At 36.8% G+C, this 26,953-nt stretch overlaps 1 protein-coding gene across 2 annotated transcripts; it reads right to left on the reverse strand.

Moving 5' to 3' along the window:
• Positions 1-26,778, reverse strand: LOC113493311 (ubiquitin-conjugating enzyme E2Q-like protein CG4502). Of its 2 annotated transcripts, XM_026871236.1 has the most exons (6): positions 26,713-26,778; positions 11,583-12,271; positions 2,884-3,079; positions 1,958-2,159; positions 1,485-1,729; positions 1-1,134 (listed from the first exon to the last, which is right to left on the reverse strand). In XM_026871236.1, exons 2-5 carry the CDS (start codon positions 11,711-11,713, stop codon positions 1,494-1,496), a joined length of 765 nt encoding a protein of 254 aa, XP_026727037.1. In that variant the 5' UTR covers positions 11,714-12,271; positions 26,713-26,778; the 3' UTR covers positions 1-1,134; positions 1,485-1,493. The 2 variants fall into 2 exon arrangements, with proteins under 2 accessions (XP_026727037.1, XP_026727038.1); XM_026871237.1 differs by lacking the exon at positions 26,713-26,778 and having other exon boundaries at positions 11,583-12,844.
• Positions 26,779-26,953: the final 175 nt, after the last annotated feature.

Here is a 26,953-nt window from a genome sequence, read left to right on the forward strand (position 1 = left end):
TCATTTGAGCAGGTATTTATTATTACACCTATAACATTGTACATATAATCAAAGTATAATTTACACATATTTGCGCTGAATCAAGTTTACATAAAAATAAAACATCTTTGGTTCACCACACAAATTAACAACATCGATTTACTATTTTTTTTCCTAATTTATATTAGTTTTACCACAAGCCTTTCTTTCACAATTTAAAATTATCAACTAATTTGAGCATCTCACTACTCATGAGATATGCTGCAGTGTTGATACTACAGACTTTACACGAAGCATGCAGAGCCTAGACTGTCTCAGAAGGTATGATACATTTTACACTTATTTATTTCAGGTATTGTATAGATACGAATAAAAGAATAGATCAAACTTGAAATGACAAACTACTTTAGAATCATTTTGGTGGATTTTAAAAACTACGAATCTATAATATTATCAAAATGATTAAATGACTTTGGGACGGAAACATTTCCTTTAAAACATCAATATTTTTACTGCAAAATATATGACGATATATTTAGTATTTTCAAATTTTATATTCAAGATTTTTTAACGAGCACTTATGGAATTGAATAGTTAAAAATTTTAATGGGGACTTCGAAAAATTGAGCGTCACTAAGTAGGCGATGAGCATTCGAGTTTGGCACAACATAATAAGTTATACACAATGATAGACGGAGAATGCATGAAACACCACATTTGCTATACACAGACCACGAAAGCCTCTCGTTCATTGAATCCACTGCCGACGCTAGCCAAGTCCGCACACGAACGAACCTTCGTAGACTTGGCCTTGTTTGTCGCAGTTTCCAAATCAGCACACTTCGAGAAAACCGTTGATTTGCGTAATAATGTGTATTCACAGTTTAAACATGCACTTACTTAAAAACGTTGCGTTAGTATAATAAACTTTTAGTAGATTTAATTGCATCGCCCCCATTTCACCCTAGACTTAAACATTTAACATAATTTCTATTTTTTCGACTCTCCAAAAACACTCCACTGATCTTAGACAAGTTGATATAAACTAATTACACAGAGCAGAGCATTATCAAAATTTGCACTAGTTACGACTAAAAATTGTTCTTGAAGAATAACTAAAGGAGATCCTTTCAGCGTTACAGTAGATCAGCACGTCTGTAAATATAAAAAAGTCAGATATTAAAATTCATATTAATTGCAAAACTCAAACAATCTTTTAATGAAAATAGAATAGCCCAAGGTGTTGAAGGTCTCCAATTGGCTAACAAACTAAATTGATAAATTATTCTCTTACGAAATATAGGTCGTGGTCCCTCGTCGTAAGGATATCACATTTGGGTCAATGTTACGTTTGAATCTGTATGCATGTCATTTATGTGGTCATGTAACAACTCACAGCAGAGGATCCTGCTGGCCAAAAGACTGGACTGGAGTTTTAGTCGGTGCAAGTCCGTAATATCATTAGGTTGCAACCCGAAAAAAGGTATCTGAGGATAGAGGTATACCTTGGTAGCTCAACCATCGGAGAGCGCTGGCGTGACCCAACCATACTTGTCGTGTGTTTTGACGACGGAGCGGAATGCCTCTTCGGCGCGGCGGCGCGAGAACTCGCAGGAGGGCCGCGGCGGCGCCCGCGCCACGCGGCCCTGGCCCTTCACCACGGACGCCGCGAACTGCATCACCACCGCCTCTACTGTGTATGCGGAGGCCCAGCCTCGCGGGGTCAACAGTTCCATACAGATTGCACCTCCTTGAAACATTCGAGACTGGGTTAGTGTTGTCCTGTCTATGGATATCCGAGGGGTGAATTTGTCAGAGGCAATATGGCTACTGTCCATGGATGTCCATGAATATCCGTGGATGAATGAATGCCCTTTATGTTATAGGCATGGTATGTATTATTTAAAAAAGAAACGTATAAGCGTTTTATAAGGTGCGATAATTCATTAAAAATATGCCATTCATCATACAATCGTACCTTCCATAACAAAACCCTTCTCTATCCGCGGTTCAATGACCCGCATGAAAGGCGGCGCGAATGGGAAGTTCTCTGGGAAAACCAGATGCAGTAGTATGTGGGGAACGTGCAGCTCGCGGAGGTCGTTTGCCAGCTCGCTCTCGGGGTCGATCTGGTGCAGGCGCACGTGCCACTCGAACAGGTTGTCGTTCACCAGTTCCACCTGGAAATACGTGATAATAATATATTTTAGATTTCAAAATTTCCTCTACGGAAGACCGTTCGTTACACTCATTCGACAAAAAGGTTTTTCTTCCTTGGTCTCCCTTTGTCAGGTCAAGATTTGTTTTGGTGTCAACAATTTGTTCGAAAGCTCACACATGTTAAGTTTATGTTTAAGGTGTTAATTATGTAGTAATGTTGCCTCGTCATACTTTCTCGGCTATTCAAACGAAGTCCTTGAATCTCTAATCAACGTAACGGTCCATGTTGATATAATATCTACGTAATCTTCGCGTTTTATCGACGTTCGTACCATTGTAAATGAAACGGTTGAGTAACTAATTTAATTAACAAATAGAAACCGTAAAAATGTTGGTTTCAATATTTTATGTAACCTGTTTATGTATAAAACAACTATAAGCGAGATGTTTTTATGGTATCTTGCAACATTAGGTAACTAGGTAGGTAGTCATTAAAATAGCGACATAAATGCTATTAGCGGCTTTTATGAGCAATAAAATAAGTGCAATATACTGAAATCTATGTCCAATCAGACCTAAAATTAGATGTTCAATTGTAAAAGCTTGACGGTTCATGGCGATGTGCAGCCTCAACTTGTTTTGCTCTTGTTTCCTTCTTGTCTCAGAGGCAATGTCTGAAAACTCACGTAACTACTTACTGAACATTTGAAAATTGTTGTCAATACCAAATAATATAATATTTACCGTGAATACAGGATCAGTCCGGCTGTTCTGTATCCGCTGTATTTCTTTGAGCTCTTTCATGAGCCTGCGCGTGCGCACCGCGGCGGCTCTCTCTCGCACCTCATTGGCTCCTCCCGCCTTCTTCTTGACAAGGGACGAGGCCGCAGGACTGGCCGGCAGACTTGCAGCCGCTGCTTCGGCGGGACTAACACCATCTCTGTGAAATAAAGACATCACTTGTATTAGATACCTGATTATTGCGGTGAAGATCGAAGATCTAAGCACAAGGACAGACAAGATTTAGAATGGAGGTTAATTGTTATTAGTACTTAAACGATATTTTATGAGATAGTTTCGTTTGCGTACCTATTCAGGTAGTAATAGACAAGCAGGCCCAAAAGGTTAAGGCTGGACTGGACCAGCTCAATTCCTTCTCGCAGAACTGGGCCCTGTTAGTCAAATAACGGGATAAAGGTAAGGAGAGGAGGGAGACCTTTGCCCTGCAGTGGGACGCTCATAGCTAGTAATACTAATAATTTAGATAGCAAAGATATTTATTATGTCTCGGAATGTGCTTGGTGTGTGGCTTAAGTTTTCATAAAAACAATTTATGAGGATATATAGGACGTAAGTTTTGGTTCAAAAATATTTCTGTTCCCCTTATGTTTCAACTCATTCAAAAATGATTTATACTAAATCAAGCCGTGCATTCCGATATGTCACCCGGGTATCGCGAGTCAATTGAGAGCAAGACGAGTGTCCCCTTTACCTACTTTGTTGGTCACTGGTCCGGCATGAAAGTACAATACAAATAATACAATATATCACTCTCAAACAAAAGCTTCCGGCCTTTCAAATAGGTTACCTCCAAACGTTATTTATTCCACATTTCAATGAACTCATTCGTCAGTTCACGAGACGTTGTGAAGGCATTCTTGGGTAAATAAATCGTGATTTATTTTTATTTATGTCCGAAAATAACCCAAGCATCCTACACTTTGTTTTATTTATATTGCTGACCTACTTGCATAGGTACTGTTGCTATACAATACTTATGTTTACAATCCATCTGTATGTAAATAAATATGGTTCCCTAGTAGGTATCTGTCAAGCATATTAATTACTCATTATTATCATCATTGTACCTACTCATGAGATGCGCGGTTCGCTCTACAATATAATGTAATAGCCGAATAGCGCATTTTTTCCAAAGCAGTTACAACTTTGCAGACGGAATCTTAAGTTTCTTGGATACCAAATCTTTGATTGCATTAATATAGTAGATAGCTAGTAGTTACTTTTAATGATTCTAGTCGATTTGATTTCATATTAATAGATGAAGATTATGCCGTGATGTAAGTAATTAATAAAAAATTACATTTCCTTAGTTTGGTCTGCATCCTGCAGTAATTAAGCATTAGACTCGCGACTCTGCCGCCGTTAGCTCATGATTAAATCCTGCGGTTAGGCTAGAAACTAGTCTGGCTATCCGGAAAAATACGCATGAGTAAACCGTTATCAAATAAATCATCATTAAGTAGTCGATTTGTTAATCGCTTGAGTTTTAAAGGGCCATGGCGTAGAGTAAGTACCTACTCAAAAACCCGCATACGTTATCTAATCGTCTCTACATCCTGTGGACAAGCATGAGAGAAGAACTCATAAACTAAATAACTCGAAAGGATTTTCCTCGATCATTAAATTTATTTTCAGCGATTGATAAAGTATTACAAAAGCATTTTTTGCGTAGCTGCACAATTTTCTTTCTCTATTTCCAATTATTTAAAAATAAGTTTTTTTTAACGGACAAGTCATTATACAACAAATGAAGCGGTAAGTATCTACATAAGTATCTCGTTATAATTCGACTAATTGCCCAATTTGAAACTAGAGTCTGCACATTAAGAGAGTCTGCACATTATGTACAGACTCGATAATTGGCAATAAACTCACAGCCTTGGGTAATGACCGCCACGATGTGATATAAATATGAGATGCAGAAGTGCCAGCGGCCATACTGGCCACAGTAAATACTAAGGAGGTTTGTGTAAATAACCAGCGCTAGCTGCAATAAATAACCGAATGCCAGACTATGATGCGCCGCGAGAACCTTGGACTCTCCGACTAGCCTAGCTGCGGTTTTCGGATTCTATACCTAGGTCTATTAATAGCTGCCATTTAATGTATTTCTTAATGAATAACTGAATATAATATCATATTCCATAATTTTCACACAAAGCTATCAAACTGAGCAAAGCTTGTACTTGGAGACTGGAGTAGGTACTAGGCAACTGACGAACACACTTAAACTAAGTATTTTAACCAGGCACTGAACAAATGAATGCGCTGAGCACCCAAACATTTGTACCGGGTGTAATGTAAACCGAACCCACGACCTCCGGACAGCAGCATAGTCTCCCTCTCTAACCAAAGGTAAACAATCTTCTTGTGTTCCTACTATGTTCAGAAGCTCAGTTAAAAAATAAAGATTAATGAATCAAATATACTTAGTCCTGAAATAAATACTCAGTTATTTTATTATAATGTAGTAATAAATTATTACCACTCTACCGAACCACGTAATTGCAATTTTGATTAGAGACTATTATAACGATAATGCATGAAAGAAAATCATGGCTTCAATATATGCAGGTAATAAAATTTTACGTAGGTAATCTAACTAAGCACTAAAACGTCTTGTGACATAGCCTACCTATATACCTCGAGGGTCTCGACTAAGGAATTTAATCCGTGTGTAGCGAGGGTTTTCACAAACATTCAAGTCTCATTCACAACTCACCCGGACTTGGAAAAGCATTGGTGGATCACACAAATGCTTGTCCTATGCGAAGATTGAACCCATTGAACGTTGCGCTCAATGGGCTTAGGTACAGTCAAACAAATAAAAGATAGTCTAAGTTTTCAAAGCTGCCAAGTATCTAAGTACGATTTTAAGTAAATAGTTCGCAACTTATCGAGACCAAAGAACAGATTGTTCGCAGCCGTGTACCAGCTCGCGTCCAGTTGAACAGGTTTATTCTGAACTCATTATTGATGCGCTGCCCACAAACATCTGCAGGTTCACTACGCACACAACCTTTGTTTTATTTTCTATAGGGATTGTATTCTTCAGTCATTTATTTAAGTAAACAATTCATTACTCACTCATCGTTTAATTCATTTACATTTTCGCTCATTGCAGATTCGTTAGAACGAGCTTGTGAATAAAACGCGTATAACGTATTCCATTTAACGCGCAAATGAATCAGCGACCTTAACCACGCACACACACCTTCTTAAAGACCTTTATGTTTATCTCATTACAACAAAGAGCCTCGGGAATCATGCAAATTCAATTGATTGAATGCCCTAGTTTGTTTGTATGCGAACAAGTAAGATATTCTCGCCGCGAATCCGTCCGTGTGTAGAATGCAACCGGCCTGCGATTCTCACGGCGTTGTCTACATGTGTCAGGTTACATTGTAAATAAACGTTAACTCGAGTCTGATTGTTCCTATAACATCCCACTAGTATGACGATTGACTAGCTGTTTGGAGTCGGACATGACATGTGATTCTCAACTGCGATTGCGGTGTAACTATTAAACTGTAACATTATACGATGTGGAATTTGTTAGCACTTCCACATCCAAAATAAAAACGAATTCCTTGTTGGACTGTCTTGAAGTAACATTTCGTTCCAATTTACTTATGTACGTCGGAGTAAGGCAATTTAAGGCAAAAATACTAAAGTGCAATTTATTAAAAGATTTGTACAAGCCGTTTAAAATGAAGAAACTCTGCTCTACTAGTATCTAATTTAAAAATGAGTTCCATTTCACTCATTAGTCAAAAGTCGGACACTATTAATTTCAACTTGTATCTAACCCATTTACAAGTTGCCAAAAGGGTAACCTGCTTTATCGCGGGCCGTTCTAGTTAATCATGCTTTTGTGATTAAAACGCTGTATAATTAAGCAGTGAATGAATCATAAGAAACTGGGTCAAACAAAACATTAATTGGCACTAGGTACAGATTTTGATAAACAGTTGCAGGTAGGAAATACAGCTTGAATAGAACTAACAGTTTTTGGATATACTCCAATAAAGTAGTGAGTGTCATTTGCCTCGACAGGGCAACGGCTTTTAGAAGATTTATGCAAAGTACTTCTAGATTACGTAAACAACTGCCAGCGATAAGCTGTACTTTCATTCTAAAAATAGCCATGTACTGTACATTGTACAATCTATCTGCAGCGAGATTGAATGTGCTATGAAGTAGAAAAACAAAGTAACGACATCATCCTAGAGAAATCGTAAAAAAAAGTAGCTAATATTATAATGTAATGGAGGGACTTGGACAATCAAAATTCCCTTTTTGTAAAGGGCTCTTTACTTTTCTGGATTACCTAAAAATATATAAAAACCTGTATGCTCAATGACCTCAATGTGTAGTCAAACTCTGCCATATTCGTTATTTAATACTTACATCTGTACAAACGTACGAAGATGAAGAAACCTACACAATTCGAGACAATCATGCAAGTTATGATTTATTTTAACAATGAAAGGCATAACATTCTGTTTTATATTCATTTTCAGAAAGCAAAATTGGATTCAACAGAGACTCTACCTGCATTAATTTTAAATGATACATCATCACTGGAACCATCATACCATCTTTGAATCAAATAATATTAAATGCCTGCTCGACAGCTTAATCGACCCGGGGAAATCTTGAATAAACTTGTATCTATTTTTAGAAATGAAAGTGAAGTAGCTAGGTGCACCCAGCTCCTGTTTGTCTGGTTGCAGCGGAGCTGATACCGTTACCGAGAAATAACGTTTTCAAATACCTGAATGTCTGAGTAGAGGCGCTCTACCCTAGTGCATAAAACTCCAGGAGTATGAATGTAATATAAGCAGGTCTTCATGAAATCATAAGCATTACACGCACAAACTCTAACTTCATCTACAATTCACTTACATTTCTATCGTGACTTATTCAGATACTGTAAACATAAGAGACCTAATTTTTAATAAAGTCGTTACACATTTAACAAGGTATTTATGATTCTCTCACATTGCTCTATGCGTCATAAGCATAATTAATATTTATCGTATAGGGCAATCAGGATGCCACTAGACTCCTAATACGTCGTCAGTAATAATGCCCATTTCCGCAGTCATTTACATGTTATTTAATTCACCATTCATAATCGATTGTAATTAGTGAAGTCTTAATTTGCGCGTTATTAAGTGAATGCTATTATGACTACTGGAATTTAGCATAGTAGCCGATAAGGTTTAGTTGCTCATTTGTAAATTTTAAACTTTATTATTCTTTAAGACTGGTGTCCGATAGTAAGCCTTTGCTGACCTACGTGTCAGAGATCCTTTAGTGTTTCTGCTTCTCTAGTATGAAGATTAGCAGAACGAGAAACAGAAAATTGAGGCGTTAGTCATTAGAAAAAAAAGAAGATTTTTTTTTTACTACGGATATTAGGATTCTAATTATATCATATTAACGTCAAGATTCTCCATAATAAGAATTTTCGATTCCTCGATCATTAGCAAAGTTAAATCGACATCAAAAATATATGTATAAACATGAGTAAGCGTCACAATATCGATTGGACTAAATATAAACTTGCTCAGTGCTCACTGTATCTTAATAAGATATTCGGCGGCGGTTGAAGTTAAGTCATCATTTGATTATGTTGACCTATTAATAACAGCTCTATCTAATCTGATGACATGCACCTAATGGATCGCTAATGTTTTGTTTATTCTACCGTCACTGTTTATGTTGATGTGTAATAATTAACAATGGCTGGATAAACAGCGGGCGTTGCGTGTAGCCTTTGCTTGGCACTTCTTTGTTGCGATATTCCGCATGCTACGTCAGTCATTGTAGAGCGGGTGCCGGCGGTCGGCGGCGATAACCGGCACAATATGCTGCCGGTGTCGAGAGCTTCTGTGTGTAAACAATGCCTTTGTTTATCGGCCATAGAAGACGAGATATGACGCAGAATCGGATTCGCACTTCCAAGAGACGTCTTTATTATCTATTGTAATTTCAATGAAACTTTGCCCGCTTAAGTTACACCGTAGCTGAAACTTTCAAATATCAATTTCTTAGTAGACCTTTCAGTGTTTTGTTCGTAGTTATGATAATCGATGTTAGTGACCTTCGCCATGCGGACCTTCCGACCATTTATCGAACAAGTGCAGCTTGCCAAGTTTATGCGGCATTGATGTGTGTTATATTTGTTTTAACATTTGGTCGCCACTCAAGCGTGGAGATACCTACTTCGTTAGTATTGACCTTAACTGTGTACTAACGCTTGCGTGTTTCAAATTAATGCCTTGATCTTATAATTGTTATTTATAGGTACCTTATAACGGTTCTTTGGGAACTGACTTCCTACAGAGATAAAATATATACGATACGTTAGAAACTTATTGTGATTAGCTGTCCTTATAGTCTCTTTGAATATAATAGTTCTACTTTAGCTCTTGTCTAACCTTAGATAGGTTCATGATAATATTGATACCATCTAAAAATTCTAACTTAATGGTCTCTACGTTAATTACCCAGTCACCTTTATAATATTGAGTAGTTAGTTACGAAAGCTTAGTTAACATTTCTTGATAACTCTTTAAACAAAAACCAAAACAAAATGGCGAACAAAGATAGTTCCCCTAACTCGTAACCATTTCGTAACAAGCATCCAATCATTCATATTTATTGTAAGTAGGATAAGATAGCAGCACTCATAATAATATGCAAAGTAGGTCGCATCGTCCAAATATTTTCATAAGCTAATACTACCGGCTTTTATTTATCAGCTTTCAAGTTTATCATGCAAGCAAACAAATCGGTTACCGAAACCATTATAAACATTTGGCTATCGAATATTGTACTGTCACCGGTAAATCTTTTGTTAAGTAACTGATATTATAGCTTAGCGTTAGCAATCCTATATTGCAAGATGAATCAAGCAGCACACGGTGTGTAAAATTTGAATGAAATCGAGAAAATAATTAAGGAGTCCATCGCGAACAGTCAATGTGGCACGTAATTTTATACATTAAGAAGAAGATGTTAATACTGGAAAGGATAGCCTAATTTTCGAAAGCTAGTGAAATCTTTTTTGATTCCCAATTCAAATGAGGAATGTAATAACTTGGTAACTCAATAACAGAAGTTTCACAAGTGTACAAAACAGTACATAGCTTCTGGAAAAGTCCAGTATCTAAGGCAGCCTAGAATGCTGGAACAATACGAAATTATTTTATAATGCCTTAATAAACCACTGCTGACATAACATTATTTTCTGTAACATCCAAAGCGCAGTATTTTCGACACCACACTGTGCTTAATCGTGAACATGGTCATGGTTTTTTGATACCCTGCCGTATGATATAGGGTTATCTATCGCTTCCCGGAAACAAGTATCTCTATTTAAGATAGACCATACCATTGAGCGCATTGGGACACTCAAATTGAACTTTTAACGAAGTAAATAGTAGATAAGTGATTTATGAGAACAATTATTCGTTTCTTTCGTGTATGGGAAGAGGCTGCGAATGCTCAAATTCAGAGTTATGTATTTAAGTTTCGTGTATGTGTGAGTTTCTTCATTCCATCGCATTCCCTGAATGATCTTTCTCCGAATTTAGAGGGCAACGAATTTGGAAGAATTTAGAGTTAACGTATAAAAGGATTGTTAGAATTCTAACATTACTGACGTCTGTTAAAGCATAAGTATGTGATTTTTTCCGATTTCGAAAACACGCCCCTAACCGAATGTCGAATATGAAATTTTGCCACATTCAGTTTAGCCTTCACGAGTCTTCGCGTTTATGGCACTCAAATGTGCAATTCAAGTTGAACTTCAGAACAAACTGGCAAAGGAGATGCAAATATTTGTAATAGAATAGTAGTAGGTATATCAAGCAAACGAGGCAGGTCACTCGGCCAGTTCCATTCAGGTCGTCAAGTTATCCTCAAATAGGTACCTACTGCCAGCAATCTTGAGAATATGTTATAATACTGTGCATTATTGTTACTACGCTTTCTCACATCGGAATCTCAATCATTCTACAATGTTCCATCATTAGTAGTAACCATTTAAGTTACATTAGAACTGAAAATATGCTTATCAATCTTTAATTGTATTTCAAATAAAAATGATTCATTGTTATTGACTACGATTTTAAAACGAAACAAAACTCCGTTTACCAACATCTATCGGGTAATTTGAGGTACAATAATACGTCAATGTAATCAACTTGTTTACAAATAACTAGGTTTCTTGAGATTCCTTTTATGCAAATGAAGTTGGTAATGTTTTCCTGGGCATATAACCTTCAGTAAACTCATGTTCTTCGTGAGGTTTGACTAAATGTTTATTCGTTTGTTATGAAATAAGCTAGAAGTTTCGACCATAGCGCTGTCCGTGCGACCTCCTCGGGAGCTGTGCGGTGCAATGGGCAGTGAATGAGTGTCTACGTGACCACCTGACCGGCCGTCGCACTATGTTATCAAACATCTACAGCAGACTGATGTTACAACAGCTTGTAACGTCCGCCGCTATCGGTGTAACTGACTCATTTGCACATTGTACGAGATGTTTATTTATGAAATTCTCGGCTTTCTAAAGTTCTGCCCATTTCGTTATTATCTATTGGGAGTTTCGTAAACAAAGCACATACCTGTGTCGGCGCAGCAGGCCGCGCCTGGCCGGCGAGCCGCTTGGCCCGGCACCGTCGTTGTCCAGCTTCTCCGGGGACCGAAACAGCTTTCGGAATGCGGCCGCCACCTTCTCCTTGGATCGGGACGTCATTTTGCACAAATTAAACTTCACTTTCTATAGCAGCACTAAACTCTTCGAATCAATTATTAAACTTTCACACGTTGTTTATTTTATATCCGCACGTCTGTCGTACGTCTACGCGGCATGTCACGAAAACGTCAAAATATTTTATTCGAATGCGGAGTCTATGCGGACAGTAATTGTTCAAGAGCAGTGCATGTGTTACATCACTCGAGGCGTCTCGCACGGCGAGGGTCCGTGATGTGCGGCGTGTGCTGCACTGCACGTGCGACTACGAGGCGAGAGCATCGATGAAATCGAAACTTGGCACGATGGAGGAGGTCGGTTATCGCACCTCGGCGGATGCGTAGTGGAGCGCGCGCATGTGTGTCACAGTGCGTCTGCGCATGTCACGCACGAGCACGACACACGACCGCTCGGCCGACGCAACGCATCGAGAGTGAATGAACCTGCACGGCCTGCGCCAGCGCCGGCGCACCACCAACTTTTGTGCTTCCGAGAGTTCGCTGGTCCAGCCACCCCACCTTAATTCCTCAAAAGCTCGTCATAGCTTTGTCACGTCACACACTGCAAAAGGTGAAAAGAAGTTAAAAATGATTCATCTGCAAAAAATGTACGGAGATCACGTAAAAGACAAAATTGCATATTTATCAATCGCCGCCCGTGGGAAAATAGTGTTCCTGTTAGTAATTGTGAACATAAAAACTGTTTAATGTATTACTTATGATTAATATTTATTTCGAGACCAGTACGGGATACCAGTAAAGTTGTCGGGAATACCATTCTGCTCTCCATGTATTTTCACTACCTGTCTCTCGGCTCTCCCAGTGTGACTGCAAGGGCTTAACAGTGAATACTAAGTTTATTCAACACTGAACATGTTGTTATTATATGAAAGGGGTCACAATTATTTAATTATGATCATTAACTAATTAACCGCTTTATAGGTTCAATATCCAATGACAGTAGGTACTGAGAATATTTACGACCAGGCTATAAAATTACAATAGGTGATTAGAAACATTAATTATTAATTAAATCCATTCTTCATTAGGCTTCATTCTCCACTAGGAAAACAAATTAATTGAATAAACCTATAAAGTATTGTATTCTAAATTATAAATGTTGAATAAAGATGTAAGAAACCGCCTAATATTTTCGCTTTATTTCAGTCTGATAAAGCTTAGTAAAGCCGCAATATACATGCGTGACGGAGCTTTTGCAAAATATGTGCGAATTATACGGAGACAAAGCCAGACATCTAGGATTCATATCATATAATAATAAGCTGATATCTGTCTGTACAATGTGTCGTCCTTGTGTCGACCTTGGCACTGTGGAAAGGACAACCAATAACCGGCCTACCAAGTTATTGGCAAGTTGCCCGATATCATTATGTTTCTGAGGACCAAAAGGCTCATTGTAGAGGTGGCGAATAAATCCCACCGATCAATACGCTTGCTGCAAACTACATCACGGGTTCACGACTAAATGTTTAGACGTTTGTCGCATTTCAGCATTGGTTGGAGTCATTTTCGTAGTGCGAATTTTTTGCTTAATGAATTCTGTAATTTTGCTAGCTTTCATTCATCAATTAGCGTAGTGTTAAGATAGGGTCTGTGGCTGCGAGAGACTTTATATTCTGTCAGTATACAGGGTGAAAAAAACTCTACAAAGTTACCACTACTAATTAACTCTACTGATTAGAAAAAAACCGTGTAGAATGTAGGTGTAGAAGGAAGTCTCATTATAAAAAAATAGTCATCAGTCATTCCACAGATTATGTTTCTGAGTCATTCGTTAGGTTTATTTACTTATGACAGACGAAAGAGTTTCTATATCTGAAATAAAACCAGGAAAATAGATCACTGTAGTATGTAGGTGTTATCCTAGATTGGCGGCTATTACATCCGTGTTTTACTATTTTCAAAACATGTTTGGTTCCACGTCGTCTTGAAATTGATATCATATAGACAGTCGGACAAAACAGATAAGTCTTACAATATAACAACGCCGGGCTAGTTAATAATGTAGAGCGAGACTCAATTAGTAGTTAGTATTTCTTCACTTTTCGTAGTAATTCTAGAACGTATCGATCTACCATTCAATCATAAACCTCAATATTATGATATTTCAGTTAGATATAAGCAATTAACTGACCTAGCGTAGCTAAGGTAGTTTTGATGACTCTTAGTAATCTAGATTTCGGCATTTAAAGTCTGAGACTCATGAATGTGGGGTTCTATTTGAAAAGCCGAATTGAAAAGAAAAGTCGCTCACATTCACTCATAGCGAACATTATTCATATATTTTAAGCATTAATAAATCCACTTACGTACAGAAATGCTTTCCTTTCAACCGACCTTACGATGTCTATATTAGTACTGTACCAAGGTAAGTACAGGGCGCCCTACCCTCTCTAATGAATCTCAATAAAATCATTTGATTAGGCGCGTTCTCAAGCGTGCGACCCCTTGTAGAATTTTTACCTACTTTTATCTCCCGACCCCTCGTATCTGCACTTGACTAACAAAACTTAAGGCCACGCTTTTTGCTTCGTGGCTTCGACCTTTAGGACGAAATTCGATAAAATAATGTAATGCCAATGGATGAAACTTTGGCTCTACTTTGTCTATAATCTAATAAAACATGGAACATGAATTTCGTTTTAAAATATTGTGTGATCTTGGGTCAACTGAAAGAAACTTTGTAATTTTGTTAACTAGGTAGTCTCATACTATAGTTGGCATAGGACTAAGGAAAATGTAATTTAAACATCTCAACGCTCGTAAACGATAGCCAAGTTGTTAATGGTTTGGGACGGTTTCTCAGGAACACTTTATGAGTTTGCAAATTGTTGCAGTCCAATTAGTTCGAGGAACCAATTACTCATCAACAATGACCGAAGGAAATTGGGAACTTAGTTTATTGTAGGTCAATGTGTTAGGCAAATAATACGTCAGGCAGAGGAAATTATAAAGAAACTCTAGCTCTACATTTACGAAGTTAGAAACATGATAGGATATGGCACGTGTTATTTGCTAAACTTGAAACCGTGAATCCGTAGGCAGTAGGTAGCAAAGTACTAGGCGCGTGTACAAAGAGAATGGCAGTGCTTATTAGGCCTGCAAAACGAGAACAAAGCGGAGAGTACGACGTCTGAAAGAGATTGTAATCGCGGTGTCCGTAAATACCAACTGTTCCCTTGTGTAGTCGCTTTGGACTATTTTTGTTTAGCGCTTTTGAACACCATAGTACATAACTCTGAAACTGGTTTATTAAAGTTGCAACTGGATTAGTATACGGATATATAAAACACAAGTGATTACCTATTGCATTTTCTCGAATAATCTGAAACTTATTTAAACACCTGATAAAATGAGAAGAAAAGAGCTTTCTAAGAGAGAAGGTCTTTATCTCTAATAAACCTTCAGCTCTTTGTAATTCAAAACAAGATAAACTTAGTACTATAATAGTTACAATATGTTACGATGAGTCTGTTCAGACAAGCGGGGTCTAAACAAACACTGACATGTGCTAAGGATCCAGTCGCTCCGCAGATTCTTCCGAAACATTCTCGAGGTTACAGACGTATAGCCGGGAGGTCGTACAACCCATACCGAGTATAACATAAACTATTATAATTCAAGACTTGTTTATCACATCTGACATAGCTGTGTACTGACGCAATTCGTAAACTGTTCAGACTATTCGTGTTTAAGAGCAGTGAAAGTTAAATAGTATCAGATGATTGATTGACGAAAGATTTTGGGTTCGCCTTCACATTTAGGATGAAGAACACTTGATAAGACGTTTATGATGTCGTAAGTAATGATTATGTTACAGAATTTAGAAATTCATTTTATGTTTTAGTGTAGCAAGACTCTCATTCAGCATGGTATCATGGTTTTGTGATAAACTTAAATTTCAAATAAATAGAGTGCAAAGCTAATTATGACAGGCAATTAGGGCTAGGATTCATCTCTGCATGTGGCTATTTAAATTATAAACTCCAAAATATTTTACCTGTCAAATCATTCAATAACAGATACTAGAAGCAGCAATTAATGCGAATTCATTAAGAGTACTCTGATAACAACACTACGTTCAAGAAATGTGGGAGGGTAGTTTGTGGGGGCAGGGTCACCGGGCGGAGGGGTAGGAAGGAGTGAAGGGGGACCTGGCGACCCAACACCCCTACGAATGACGTCAGAGCAGGCCCCCAACTCGCATATACCCCGATGATTCCAGATAGGTTTGTTTTTCAACTTAATAAGCTGTATAAAACTCAGCTTTAGCGCAGCAACTTATAATACCCACTTACCCAGCTTATAAAATGTTGATCTATTATGATGAAAATAACTTGTTTGATTGCATAAGTGAAGCGATTTAAATATCGTTTAATGTAACAACATTCCTTAATAGGAGTGTTTGTATGAGATTCCATTACTTTGATAGATGTACCCATGTCATATTACACGTTCGCGTATAATTTCCGCAGACGTCAGAACACTGGAGTCCCGAGAAGAAAGGATTGTACACGGCAAAAAATTGAACTATTTTTTAATTATAAATTAATGAACACTTATAGAGTCTGCTGAATTGTAAATTGGAATGGTTGTTCTTTTTAGTTCTTTAATTTGTTACAATTTGGAAAAAATTACTCCGTACCGTACCTATATGTCCATAATGAACAAAAAAGGGTGTAAGGGATTTGTTACTTTGTTCTAAGATATCTCAATTATAATGCCAGGTTTGTATATAATAGATTAGATCTTAAATAGAATAAAATTCTTTTTTTAAAATGTCGCTGGTCAAGTATAATAAAGAGTTGGTTTAAGTTGTCTTACGCCTCGTCTGTTGTTGTCTTTGTCTGTCATATGATGTGTCATAAGCTCACAATCTTTTTACTAGGGACAATCGGTGGCTTTGTAGAGCAAAAATAGAGCTTTATATCGATTGCGTTACTTCGATGAATAAGAATTACTTTTTAGGTTCGAATTTTTCTTTTCACCTTAATATCAGTCACAAAATCGTAGACAGAGACTATTGAAATATTACTTGTTAAAGAAGTATTAAATAAATATATAGAATGACAAGTTGTTATATAAAAACGTAAAAGAAAATCCTCAGAAAACTTACAAGTTGTTAGTAATACGCTGTTATCTTCACGTAAGAAGGATAAGAGCACATAAGATATAAATACGTGAAGCTGTTACGTAGTTGCAGTAACAAGATGACGATGTATTAGAACGTAGGAGTTAGCAAACATCTCCCCTGCGACATTGCCGTGTCGGGCAAAAACTCGATTGATTACGCAAGACCTCGGCTCATTCTCAACCGGGTTCATGGCATTTAGGACTCTTTTATTTGTAAAGGCAAATATTAAAAAAAAAAATGTAAGCAAATTATGTTATGATTTCTAGGAACCGAAAATTTTGAGTTGAGTCTTCCTTTTTTTGGTAAACTACTTAGACTTACACTTACAACTTACCTTACGTAAGTATAGAATTGTATATGCGCCGAGAGATAAAAAAAGTCCAGATAGAGATAAACTATTGCATTCGCGTAAAACTCTGGAGTAGATTCAACCACGGTGAGAATTTTTTAAATAACGTTACGCTTGGATAAAAGTCCAAAATCAAGTAGGTATAAAGCATAATAAAGCATTGAACAATGATCTTACATAATTCGAAAAGTTCGTTATATTGAATGCTTGGAACTCTGTCGACTGTCGACTCAACAAACGGCTTGTTTTTGATTAGGTTTGTTGGACTGTTAAAAAGGTCCCTTTATTATCACATAAAGTGCTTTTCACCCTAACACCAGTCGAGCAGGGGCATGCTACATACATAGGGGTTACGTCTGTTTTCCAGAGGACATGATAAAGGTCACGGCTTTCCACTTGTTACGATTTTATTTTCCATTCTGTATTTGAAAGTTTTATTATGTTAGTATTGTTTGCGGGTATTTACGCAGCATGCAGCATTATTCTTATGAAGATTAAATAGAAAAACTCAAGTTTGCTGATAGACAATAGTGCAATATACACTCATACATAAATAATTAATAAATCAATAATTTATGGAAGTGTTTTATTGTGATTATCTCTCACGACTGTGAGAACATTGTTTACATATTTCTCTAATGAGCGTTATCAAGAATGTAGGTATACCTATTACGCTGGTTCAACATAGGTATTTCAACGAAGAAATAAGTACTGCAAAATTAAAGTACCTATTCTTCAATTTGCAGTTCTAAGAGATCAATTCCCTGATTTTCGCATGATAAAATAAATTGGTATTATAAAGCGAACCCATAAGTAACGCCGTGCCGAGTGTTCGCAAATGTAGACGATTTTATGTTCCGATATACGTGTTTGTGACCGCCGAGAGCTTTTACGATGTGCACACTAGGAGCCGGATGCGGACCGGGGCTAGAGGAAAATTTACGCCATTTTCAACACGGGCAACACCACCCGAGGCTTTCCTTAACGCTCTTTGTTACTGTTTGCAAAAAAGGAAGTCTAGCAACACCGACCGGTTATGCGCCCCTGTTGAAAATTTTCCAGAAAGTGTAAAGAAACTCTAAGATCTCAAGAGAATCTACACCCCTTATTTATGTTTCACGTAGAAAGTATGTACGTTCTTATATTCAAACATGAATTTGCTTTTAGTACTGTGCTGGAGTTCGTACTCCAATTTTAATCTAATTTGCGTTAGTCAAAAGAACTCATAAAGACCAGCTACTTCCAGTATTTAGCCCTCGACATAATTAATGTTCATTTACAAAGGAAAAGTTTGAACAAATGGGACTTGGTAAAAGTAGGTCTCCTGTTGAATGCTTCTTGTTGTATACAACATAAATAGTTTGGAAAAGGGCATTGTTGATATTATTGATGGAATAGCTTCAATATGATATCGTTGCATCAAGTATCCATTATTCATGCACTTATTTCAATATGCGGTCACACGTGTTATATTCATCAGTCAGGATAATATTTCATCTAGAACGAGGTGCCATAAACGATTCGATTGTGGTTATGAAATAATGCGATCGTGCAGAGATCCTGGACCCCATTCGCTATTAACTATGGCCAGTGAATGAATAGCAAATGGATTAAATTTGAAACTATTCCCATTCTCTTAAGTATTTTGCTAACACAATAATTGGAAATTCATTGTATTAACAGTGAGTGTTCCTCCTTTACGAATTTCAAATCAATGTGTTCAAAAAATGCTTAGAATAATACGTATAGTGCCAATTTATATTCACTCATCGGCCATTGTAAATAGCATAATTGGGGACCTGTTCAAACGAGACCTGAGACCCCATCACCACCTCTTAAAGTAGAACTATCCTATTATGGAGAGGAGATATTGCTCTATTCTGCTAAAGACTCCGTCTCGTTTCAACAACTGTGTGCATAGCTGTGCCTGGTGTAAATGCCAGAAGGAAGGGTCGAGCCGTCAGATGCGTATTGTTATGGACATCGTCGGCGACACAACCATGGAGATTAGAACCTCCCTCGACCGTTTACATCCCCAGACAGAATGAGTTATGATTTTATATTTGCTTTTACTACGCGTCATCATGACAATTTGCATGTTAATTGGTTCCTTTAACTCAATTTACCCATCGTAATACTTGGATAAAAATTGAGGATTTCATTATGTACTGTAAGTATTCATCAGTATCTAGATACAGCACAATTAAATATTGCCTGCTCAGAAAAACTTTTTTTTGTGTGAGTTGAGTGTCAGTGAGTTATAAAGCAGTAGGTTTTACTTTTCAAACAATTGAAGCCGGGATTGAAAACTCTGTAGACACTTAAGTAAAATATATTTTGCTCTACCATAAAAATCTTTACACACTATTACTTTAAGGATTGAAGTTATTTTATTGCTTAAAGTTCAATAAATTTTACGGAATCTGCTTATAGTTTTACTGAGTAGAATAAATATCAAACGTGACGTCCATAGCAAATGTGAAATTTTACTGGTTTTGTACCTAATCTATTCTCCAATAACATAATATGCCAATGTAGAGTCGTTATATTATGCGCTTCATTGACACGTTTGTCGCATATTATACCATTCATATGTGGCCTATTTATTTTTAGTTTATATTGCTATAACTGTTGTATGTTATGTAAAGTATGTGCCTCTTATGAGAGCGTGCGGTTGTCGGGATGACAACCCTCTCCGTATAATGGTCGTTCAGAGGTATTAAACTTGGTAGACATGTGGAATATGTTGGATATGTTGGATATTCTCGACGTTTTACTATGAAGCATACCTACTGCTTATGTGCATGTGATTCGCAGAAGCTCATTGTTCGTTTTCGGTATTCTACATGCATTCTTGAAAACAACAGAGTTGCGAGCAAATACTGTTCATTCTTTTGTTTCTTAATTATTCGATGTATAAGAATAAATATAAAGTTATATTGTAAGTAATATTTATGACTTATTTTCCATATAAAAAAGCGGAACAACAAGGATCAACGGACTCTGAAATGTCGAAATCCTTATATTATCTTATCAATATATCCTAATATTCTCAAATGAACGTACAACCTATCGTGTTATATTAAAAATTATCTACTTCCATCTGGAGTTTGTAGAGGTTTCCGATTTCTATTAGGTATGTAATAAAAATCTAGAAGAAATTTAATACACGTACCAACGAAATTAATAATCTCGCTTTACTATAATATCAAGAATGATTTTCGGGAGGTCTTCGAATTGGGTGAGTTTACTTTTTGATCCAAAAAAAGCCTTATAGTGTACTTTGAAACAATGGGTACGGGGGTTGAAATGACCGTCCATTATATTAAATTCATGCTGACGCGGCAGCCATTTTGCGAAACGCGCATACTTATTTATTTACAAATCGTAATGTTCGCTTAGAATTGTGTTTTCATGACTACACATAGTAGCATTTCCTGACTGGCTATGTTTAAACAACGTTAGATGTGTATAGAGATAACGATGGATTGTTTATTTGTTTGTTTTAATCAACATAAAACTGAAAAATAATGCTCAGTATATTAGTATTTCTCAGTATTCTGTATTTGTATGGAAACAGCTTCGGACAACTCGCATGTTGTGTTCACTGAATACAAATTGACGTTTCAATATAAAAACAAAATAACATTTGTTGTGCGTCGTATTTATATTGACCGCTGGGAATGGTACAAAGCTTAAAAGAATCATGATGTCATACATAACTGAAAAAATATTGTTTTATTTTTTCCTTATTTATGGCCAGCATCAAAACTGACAGTTTTGCAAGGCTTTTGAATGAGTTAAATAATATCCTGGCGGAATTTCGGCCACGGCAGGATATACACAGGTGCAGTCTTTGTAACCTTTCTCTTATAGTCCGATAGGACAGCAATCAGAGAAAGCGGTCATAATTACTTCTAAAACACAAAATATTCGTAAAGTCGGCGTGCCTTGGGTTCTAACTCAAGCTTTTTCATGGAAATCTAGCAGTCTTACTACTAAACTGTCACAGTTTCAAATAAAATATTCGGGCAATTACAATAGTATTTTTCCTGGGAAATAATATCAAACACCGAAATTCTAACAAAAATGTAATGAGCACAGAAATAGAATGGTTTTAAAGATTATTAAAATTCTGTAAATCTACTTTTTGAAGTAACCGACCGTACCTGCTACATCAATAACTTAGCAGACATGGCAGGTACCTAGTGTACCTACTATAGATATATTTTTATGAACGGAAATCATTTCATTGATTTTATTCCACCGTGCCTGGACTGCCTGGTACCTAGGTAAACTACCTTTTTATTAGATCAAGCAACGAACGGGGCAAGGAAAGTTCATAAATCAAGATATTTCACCTATTTATTCTACGAATAAAGTTTATAGCCAGTGTATTGTAATTTAAGTTCATGATGTAACGTAAGCTCTATCTTAACAGTTACAGTCTACACAGCACTATCTAGAAATAAAAATTATCGAGAGACGTATGCAGAGACAGAGAGACAGAGAATTCGTATGAACTTAAAAAAAAAACAGTATCGCGCGACAGTTACTATGAAAAAGTTACCAAAGGCAAAAATATTTGCTTTACTATTTTACTAGAGAGTAAAGGATCGTGACAAATATACTGAGGAACCAGTATTTTACATTGGCTTAAGGTTGTTCGTATCTTAAATTACGTTGTGTTACCAAAATGTAGAGCTGCAAACTTTCCTCTCTCGTAGTCAAGCAGCAATTTACGAGACTAGGAGAGACCTAACGAAAGGCAAAAGTAACCGTAGCCACTTTATGTACTAAAGTAGAAATTTTATTTTACAGCTGCAATTTAGGAAACAATAGAAAAGATTATATTTTTGTACGATGTTCAACCTAAGAATTACTTAAAAACTAGTTTTCGTTATAAATAAAGCTAGTTCGATTTTTTAAGGAAATTAAATGTATTTTACATTTGTGTAAATATTCGTTCTGTGACATTTTTATATCATGAAATAAGTAGTGAGGGTTTAGTACCGAATAAAGATGGACAATAACCATACTTCAAACTTTTGTCGTTTACCGCAAAACGAAACCTAATTAAAGAAATCGCGTTACTAGTCATTACCTGATTGTGTACTATTCATTGGATTTGTTAGATGACCTCAATTAGTTGACATGGTGGCGAACTACACAAACAAACATTATAAAGCTGTAGGGTTTGGTGAACGGGCTAACCACGGGAAATTTCGAACACTCATTCGAATAGAAAAAATATCCTTAAGTCGCGTTGGATCGTCAAATAGTCTTTCACTGCAGGATCCATCATCTGCCTAGTCTTTTCCAAACGTTGAGTTTAGCTTCTATATTTTACGTGAAGTGCCTGGCATTCTGACATCATTCAAGTTAGTCTGAAAATACAATTACCCTTGTTTAGACATAGTATCAGAATTTCTGGCATCTAGCTATCCGTAAATTTTGCCAAAGATTTAAAAATTACAGGTGATACCCAAAATTTGCAGCATCTTTTCGAAATTCGGAATAATCACAACACGGAACAGAAAACGAGCAAATGCGAAAGAAACCGAGAGAATCCACTGGTTTAACTAGGTTCGTTACAGGTAAATAAGTAGACGCTTGTTGCGTAGATAATGCGTCATCTTCCTTTATGGTGTTGTGACGTTGAATAACAAAGCGTTTTACAAATGCGTTACTAAATAGAGTCAAAAGTAGTTTTCTACGCCATATTTCCTGCTTTGGTATTTGCAATGCACGGCATGCGTGCGTATCTAGTGTCTATGCACTATATACCTACCTTCCTTTCGTACTTAACTTTGTTATCTAGTTAATTCAAGTTCTACTAATAGCTTTTATGGAAAACTTAAAAAAATATTGGGGTAGTTCTGCACATAGGAGGTATGGCTCTACAAAAAGCTTAAAATTTTTAGAAAGCTGTTTATTTTAGGCAAGATGCTGCTACTTGCCTAGACTATTAGCTGTGAGTCTTTATTTACAAATAGATGGTAAGTAAAACTAGATCAAATAGTTAAAAGTTTTAAGTACCTATCTATGTTAGGAAGCGCCTGGCATAAAGAAGTGCTTGTATTAGCTGCCATGGGGACATCGCTTGTCATTGCTAAACTTGTTGGAGTCAAGAGAAGTCAGGAACTAGTGTAACGCCTAGGTAACTACTTAGTGTTTCAGAAAAAAGGTACATGTAAAGTAAATAAATATCTTAGTATAATGACGTACTCGTGTATAAATATTCCATAACAACAATTTAAAAGCTTCGTCGTAATTAAATTATGTACCCCACGTGTTGGTCGTTAGAGCAATTCTAATTAATTAAAAAAGGTCCGAAGAATCCAGTCAACTGCGCAAAATACTTCAGTAGAAATAGTATTAAGTATATTGGCATGCAAGAGTTAACGACACAATTAATATTAACATTTGAAGAATGACCGCCATAATATATTATTCATTTTTTGTAGTATTTCTACATTACAAATATTCCTCACTTTTTAAAATAGTAGACAACATATTTCTAACAATAGAACACGATTTTAGATCAGATAAACTTGAAGTTAAGACGGATGTTTATGTTTTCACAACGCAGATTATAATGTATCACAAGAATCAAAACAAATAATCATGAGTAAGAGCTAATGATATATATTCTAAACATGTGCAATCCCCTGTGAACAGCGATGGCCCTACCTGTCTCGTTGAGTTGCTATCGCAATGCGAATTTATCGCGTACCAAGCATTAGTCACGATTATGCTTAGACATCTTGATTTAGTAATTTGCCCTCCCGGAATTTATAAGCACACGTTTCACATAGTTTAAGATAAGCCGCTTTTAATGAAACCTGTTTTGTGCCTTATTGTTGCGCAAAGGCTTCAAGCACGTAAATTACTTTTAAAAGTATCACTGTAATTAAATTTCGTACCGATGTGATTCGTGTTAATGAGTTCTTAGTTACTTAAGTATGGATGAACTACTGAAAAGAATAAATTTACGCCCGGCGTATAATACCAGTAAAAGTAATTAATGTCACTTTTTTGTAATAGGTTTATGCAAAGTACCCATTCGTTCTGGGGACTGCGTACTTCAGAAGGACGAGCGACCCATTTATAAAATTCCGTTCGTTCCATTCTGATTAAAATAGTTGTGGAACTGTGGTAGGTTAGGTTTTTGTGAGACCTACATAATTGGATCTCGAGCGGCATTGTATACTGATCTCAGTTTTTATTCATTGTAGCTATCTTGTTATTGCGGCAAAAGGGTTAGTGTTACCCCTTTAGAAAGGGCTGTACTTGTATTTTTTTAGATCTAGATGGGGTTAATGGCTAGCAGGAGCTGGATGCTAGTAGCAAATGATGTATCTCGATGGCGTGCAATTGGGGAGGCCTATGTACAGCAGTGGTCAAATATAGGCCGATGCTGATGATTATGGGGTTATAGAGAGAGAGCTACATCTAACGAAGTAATCTCTACATATCACAGGCTTAGGTACATAATAAAGAAGTCCCTCTGTTAAAAGAAAAACCAAGCCACGATCTTAAAACATGTTGCGGACAAAAGATATCTCCAATTACAACGGAAATCCAATTATCAAGAAAATGATCTCTGTGTGACAAATAAATTGAAATATATTTTTCATCATTGTGATTCCTCAATTCACATGTGACCATAAAAAGGTTTAGAAGTTTCGCAATCAGCTACGTAAACGACATATCAGAATGTACTCTGTGTAAACGACGTACCGACACAGCGCTTCCTACCCCCGAGACTTTGTCCATATAGACGCGAGTGACGTACCGCACTTACCATTCATGGTAAAACTAATAGCTATTTTTGCAATTATCGCAAACAAGTTGCGTGTGGAAGACCGGAAAAATTGCATCAATATTGACATGTCACCTCACAGTTAAACTTTAAAAACACGACATTCTTTTGTAGTCGAATGCTTCCGGCTCGGGTTGCTTCCCAATAAAAATGGCATTTCCTTAACTCGCTTTAAACATCTGATTTTACGGAAAATTCGCACCGAGTTACGAAAAAACTGTTTATTAGGTATTAAACTCGATTAAAAAAGTAAAATAAGACGATAATACCAGCCGTCAAGACGAAACTATAAATCGCGAAAGATTGTATGAATGGATGTTTGTTACTTTTTACGCAAAAACCATCGGACGGATTTAGACGAAACTTGTTAAACAGATAGTTTATAACGATGGAACATATAGGATAGTTTTATCCCGAATTTATATTCCGTTGGGGTCGTTTTGAATTTCTAGCGGGCGGTCCCACGAGCAACAGATAGTTTATTGTATTAAGATGATTAGGCAAATGCCATGTCAGTAGGTTAGTGCTTGAATGCATGCAGCCTTCAAGCACTAAATAACAGTATTAAAATAAACCTGTTGTCCCTATAGCACCGATGTGCAGTCGCAGGTTCTTATCCCTTTTTACGCAACCAGGGAATAAGTAGGTACTTTTGAAAACTTACGATAACAAGTTGGTTCATGTTTATCAGAGGATTTCAACATTAGCCTGACTTACAATCAATTTCATGTAATTTGGCTGTTTCAAATTTTAAGCATAAGAACTTTTGCTTTTATTTATACATATTTTATTTTACACCTGTAAAAATAATCATTTTCACAATAAGATTAATTGTTAATGGTGAAAAACAAATAGTAACCAGTTTGTTACAGGTTCATGAAGAAAAATGAAAACAGCTGTTGGAGTCCATTAAGCTATCAATGTTTTGGAAGACTAACTTGTCTCTGATTTTATTTGAATACAACCCTATCTTATCGATTCCGCAAGAAAAAAACAATACGGTGCTCATAAAAAATACAATAAATTGGGTGCGTGATATCGAAATAACCCCACTTATCGCGATTTACAGGTTTACAAAGGCTAAAGAAATAAATATTATAAACAAAAACTTGATTAAAGTGCTGTGGAGTAATGGTAGAGTATATCAGCATGTACTCTGTGAATGGTAGATTCGTAGAATTTACCTACTCTTACATTAAGTACCTTGTAACTAAGTACCTATAGATAATCAAAAACATCATTTCTTGAAGACAAAAATATTGTAAATGTCTTGTGTTCCTGGTTTATTCATTAAGGCGCGATAAAATTACAAAACCACCCTCGAAATGGGTTCACTAACGTAAGTTTATTACAAGTCTACTCCCTAGAGCGTTTAGTATGTAATGTGAGTGTCCAACTACAATCTTGACAGAAAGTACGTGAACTTTTGTATTTCAATTTGAGTATTTATCAAATAAACAATTGATTAATTAAATAACTATGTTATTCATGGAAAATGAGTAAAAAAACATTGTACAGTCAACCGAATTTGAAACTTGATTAAGTAATAACAAGATTGAGTCACTTGATCAGCTGTGTTCAGTAGTGGTTGGGTGTTGTTTAGGAAAGTCATTGAAATTGAGTATTGTTATGGAGTGGTGCACAGTCACTGTGGTGTGTATTGTGTGGGCTCACCTCGAGTGCAGGTGTTGGTCCCCGCCAGACACGAACACGCCCTCGCGCCGCCCGCCAGCCGAGCACACTGGCGCTCCCCGGCCCGCGAGGCCGCGCCGCCGCCTCCCGCCGCCAGAGGGCGCGCGCTCTCGCTCCGACCACCCGTTACCATCGATCCACCCTTCCTTCATTACACCAACGCATCCCTACACGCCAGTACTCCGCCACACTCCATCGCCTGCGATATAAACGCCAAACGACT

The sequence above is a fragment of the Trichoplusia ni genome, chromosome 4 (genome assembly GCF_003590095.1).
Source record: "Trichoplusia ni isolate ovarian cell line Hi5 chromosome 4, tn1, whole genome shotgun sequence".
NCBI classification, from domain to species: domain Eukaryota; kingdom Metazoa; phylum Arthropoda; class Insecta; order Lepidoptera; family Noctuidae; genus Trichoplusia; species Trichoplusia ni.

Excerpts from the sequence above, each read along its gene's own strand:
- LOC113493311 (XM_026871236.1), bottom strand. The coding sequence starts at position 11,713 with ATGACGTCCCGATCCAAGGAGAAGGTGGCGGCCGCATTCCGAAAGCTG. Across the intron at positions 3,080-11,582 it reads GGCCTGCTGCGCCGACACAG|AGATGGTGTTAGTCCCGCCG; the intron begins GTATGTGCTTTG and ends TTTATTTCACAG. Across the intron at positions 1,730-1,957 it reads GAAGGGTTTTGTTATGGAAG|GAGGTGCAATCTGTATGGAA; the intron begins GTACGATTGTAT and ends GAATGTTTCAAG.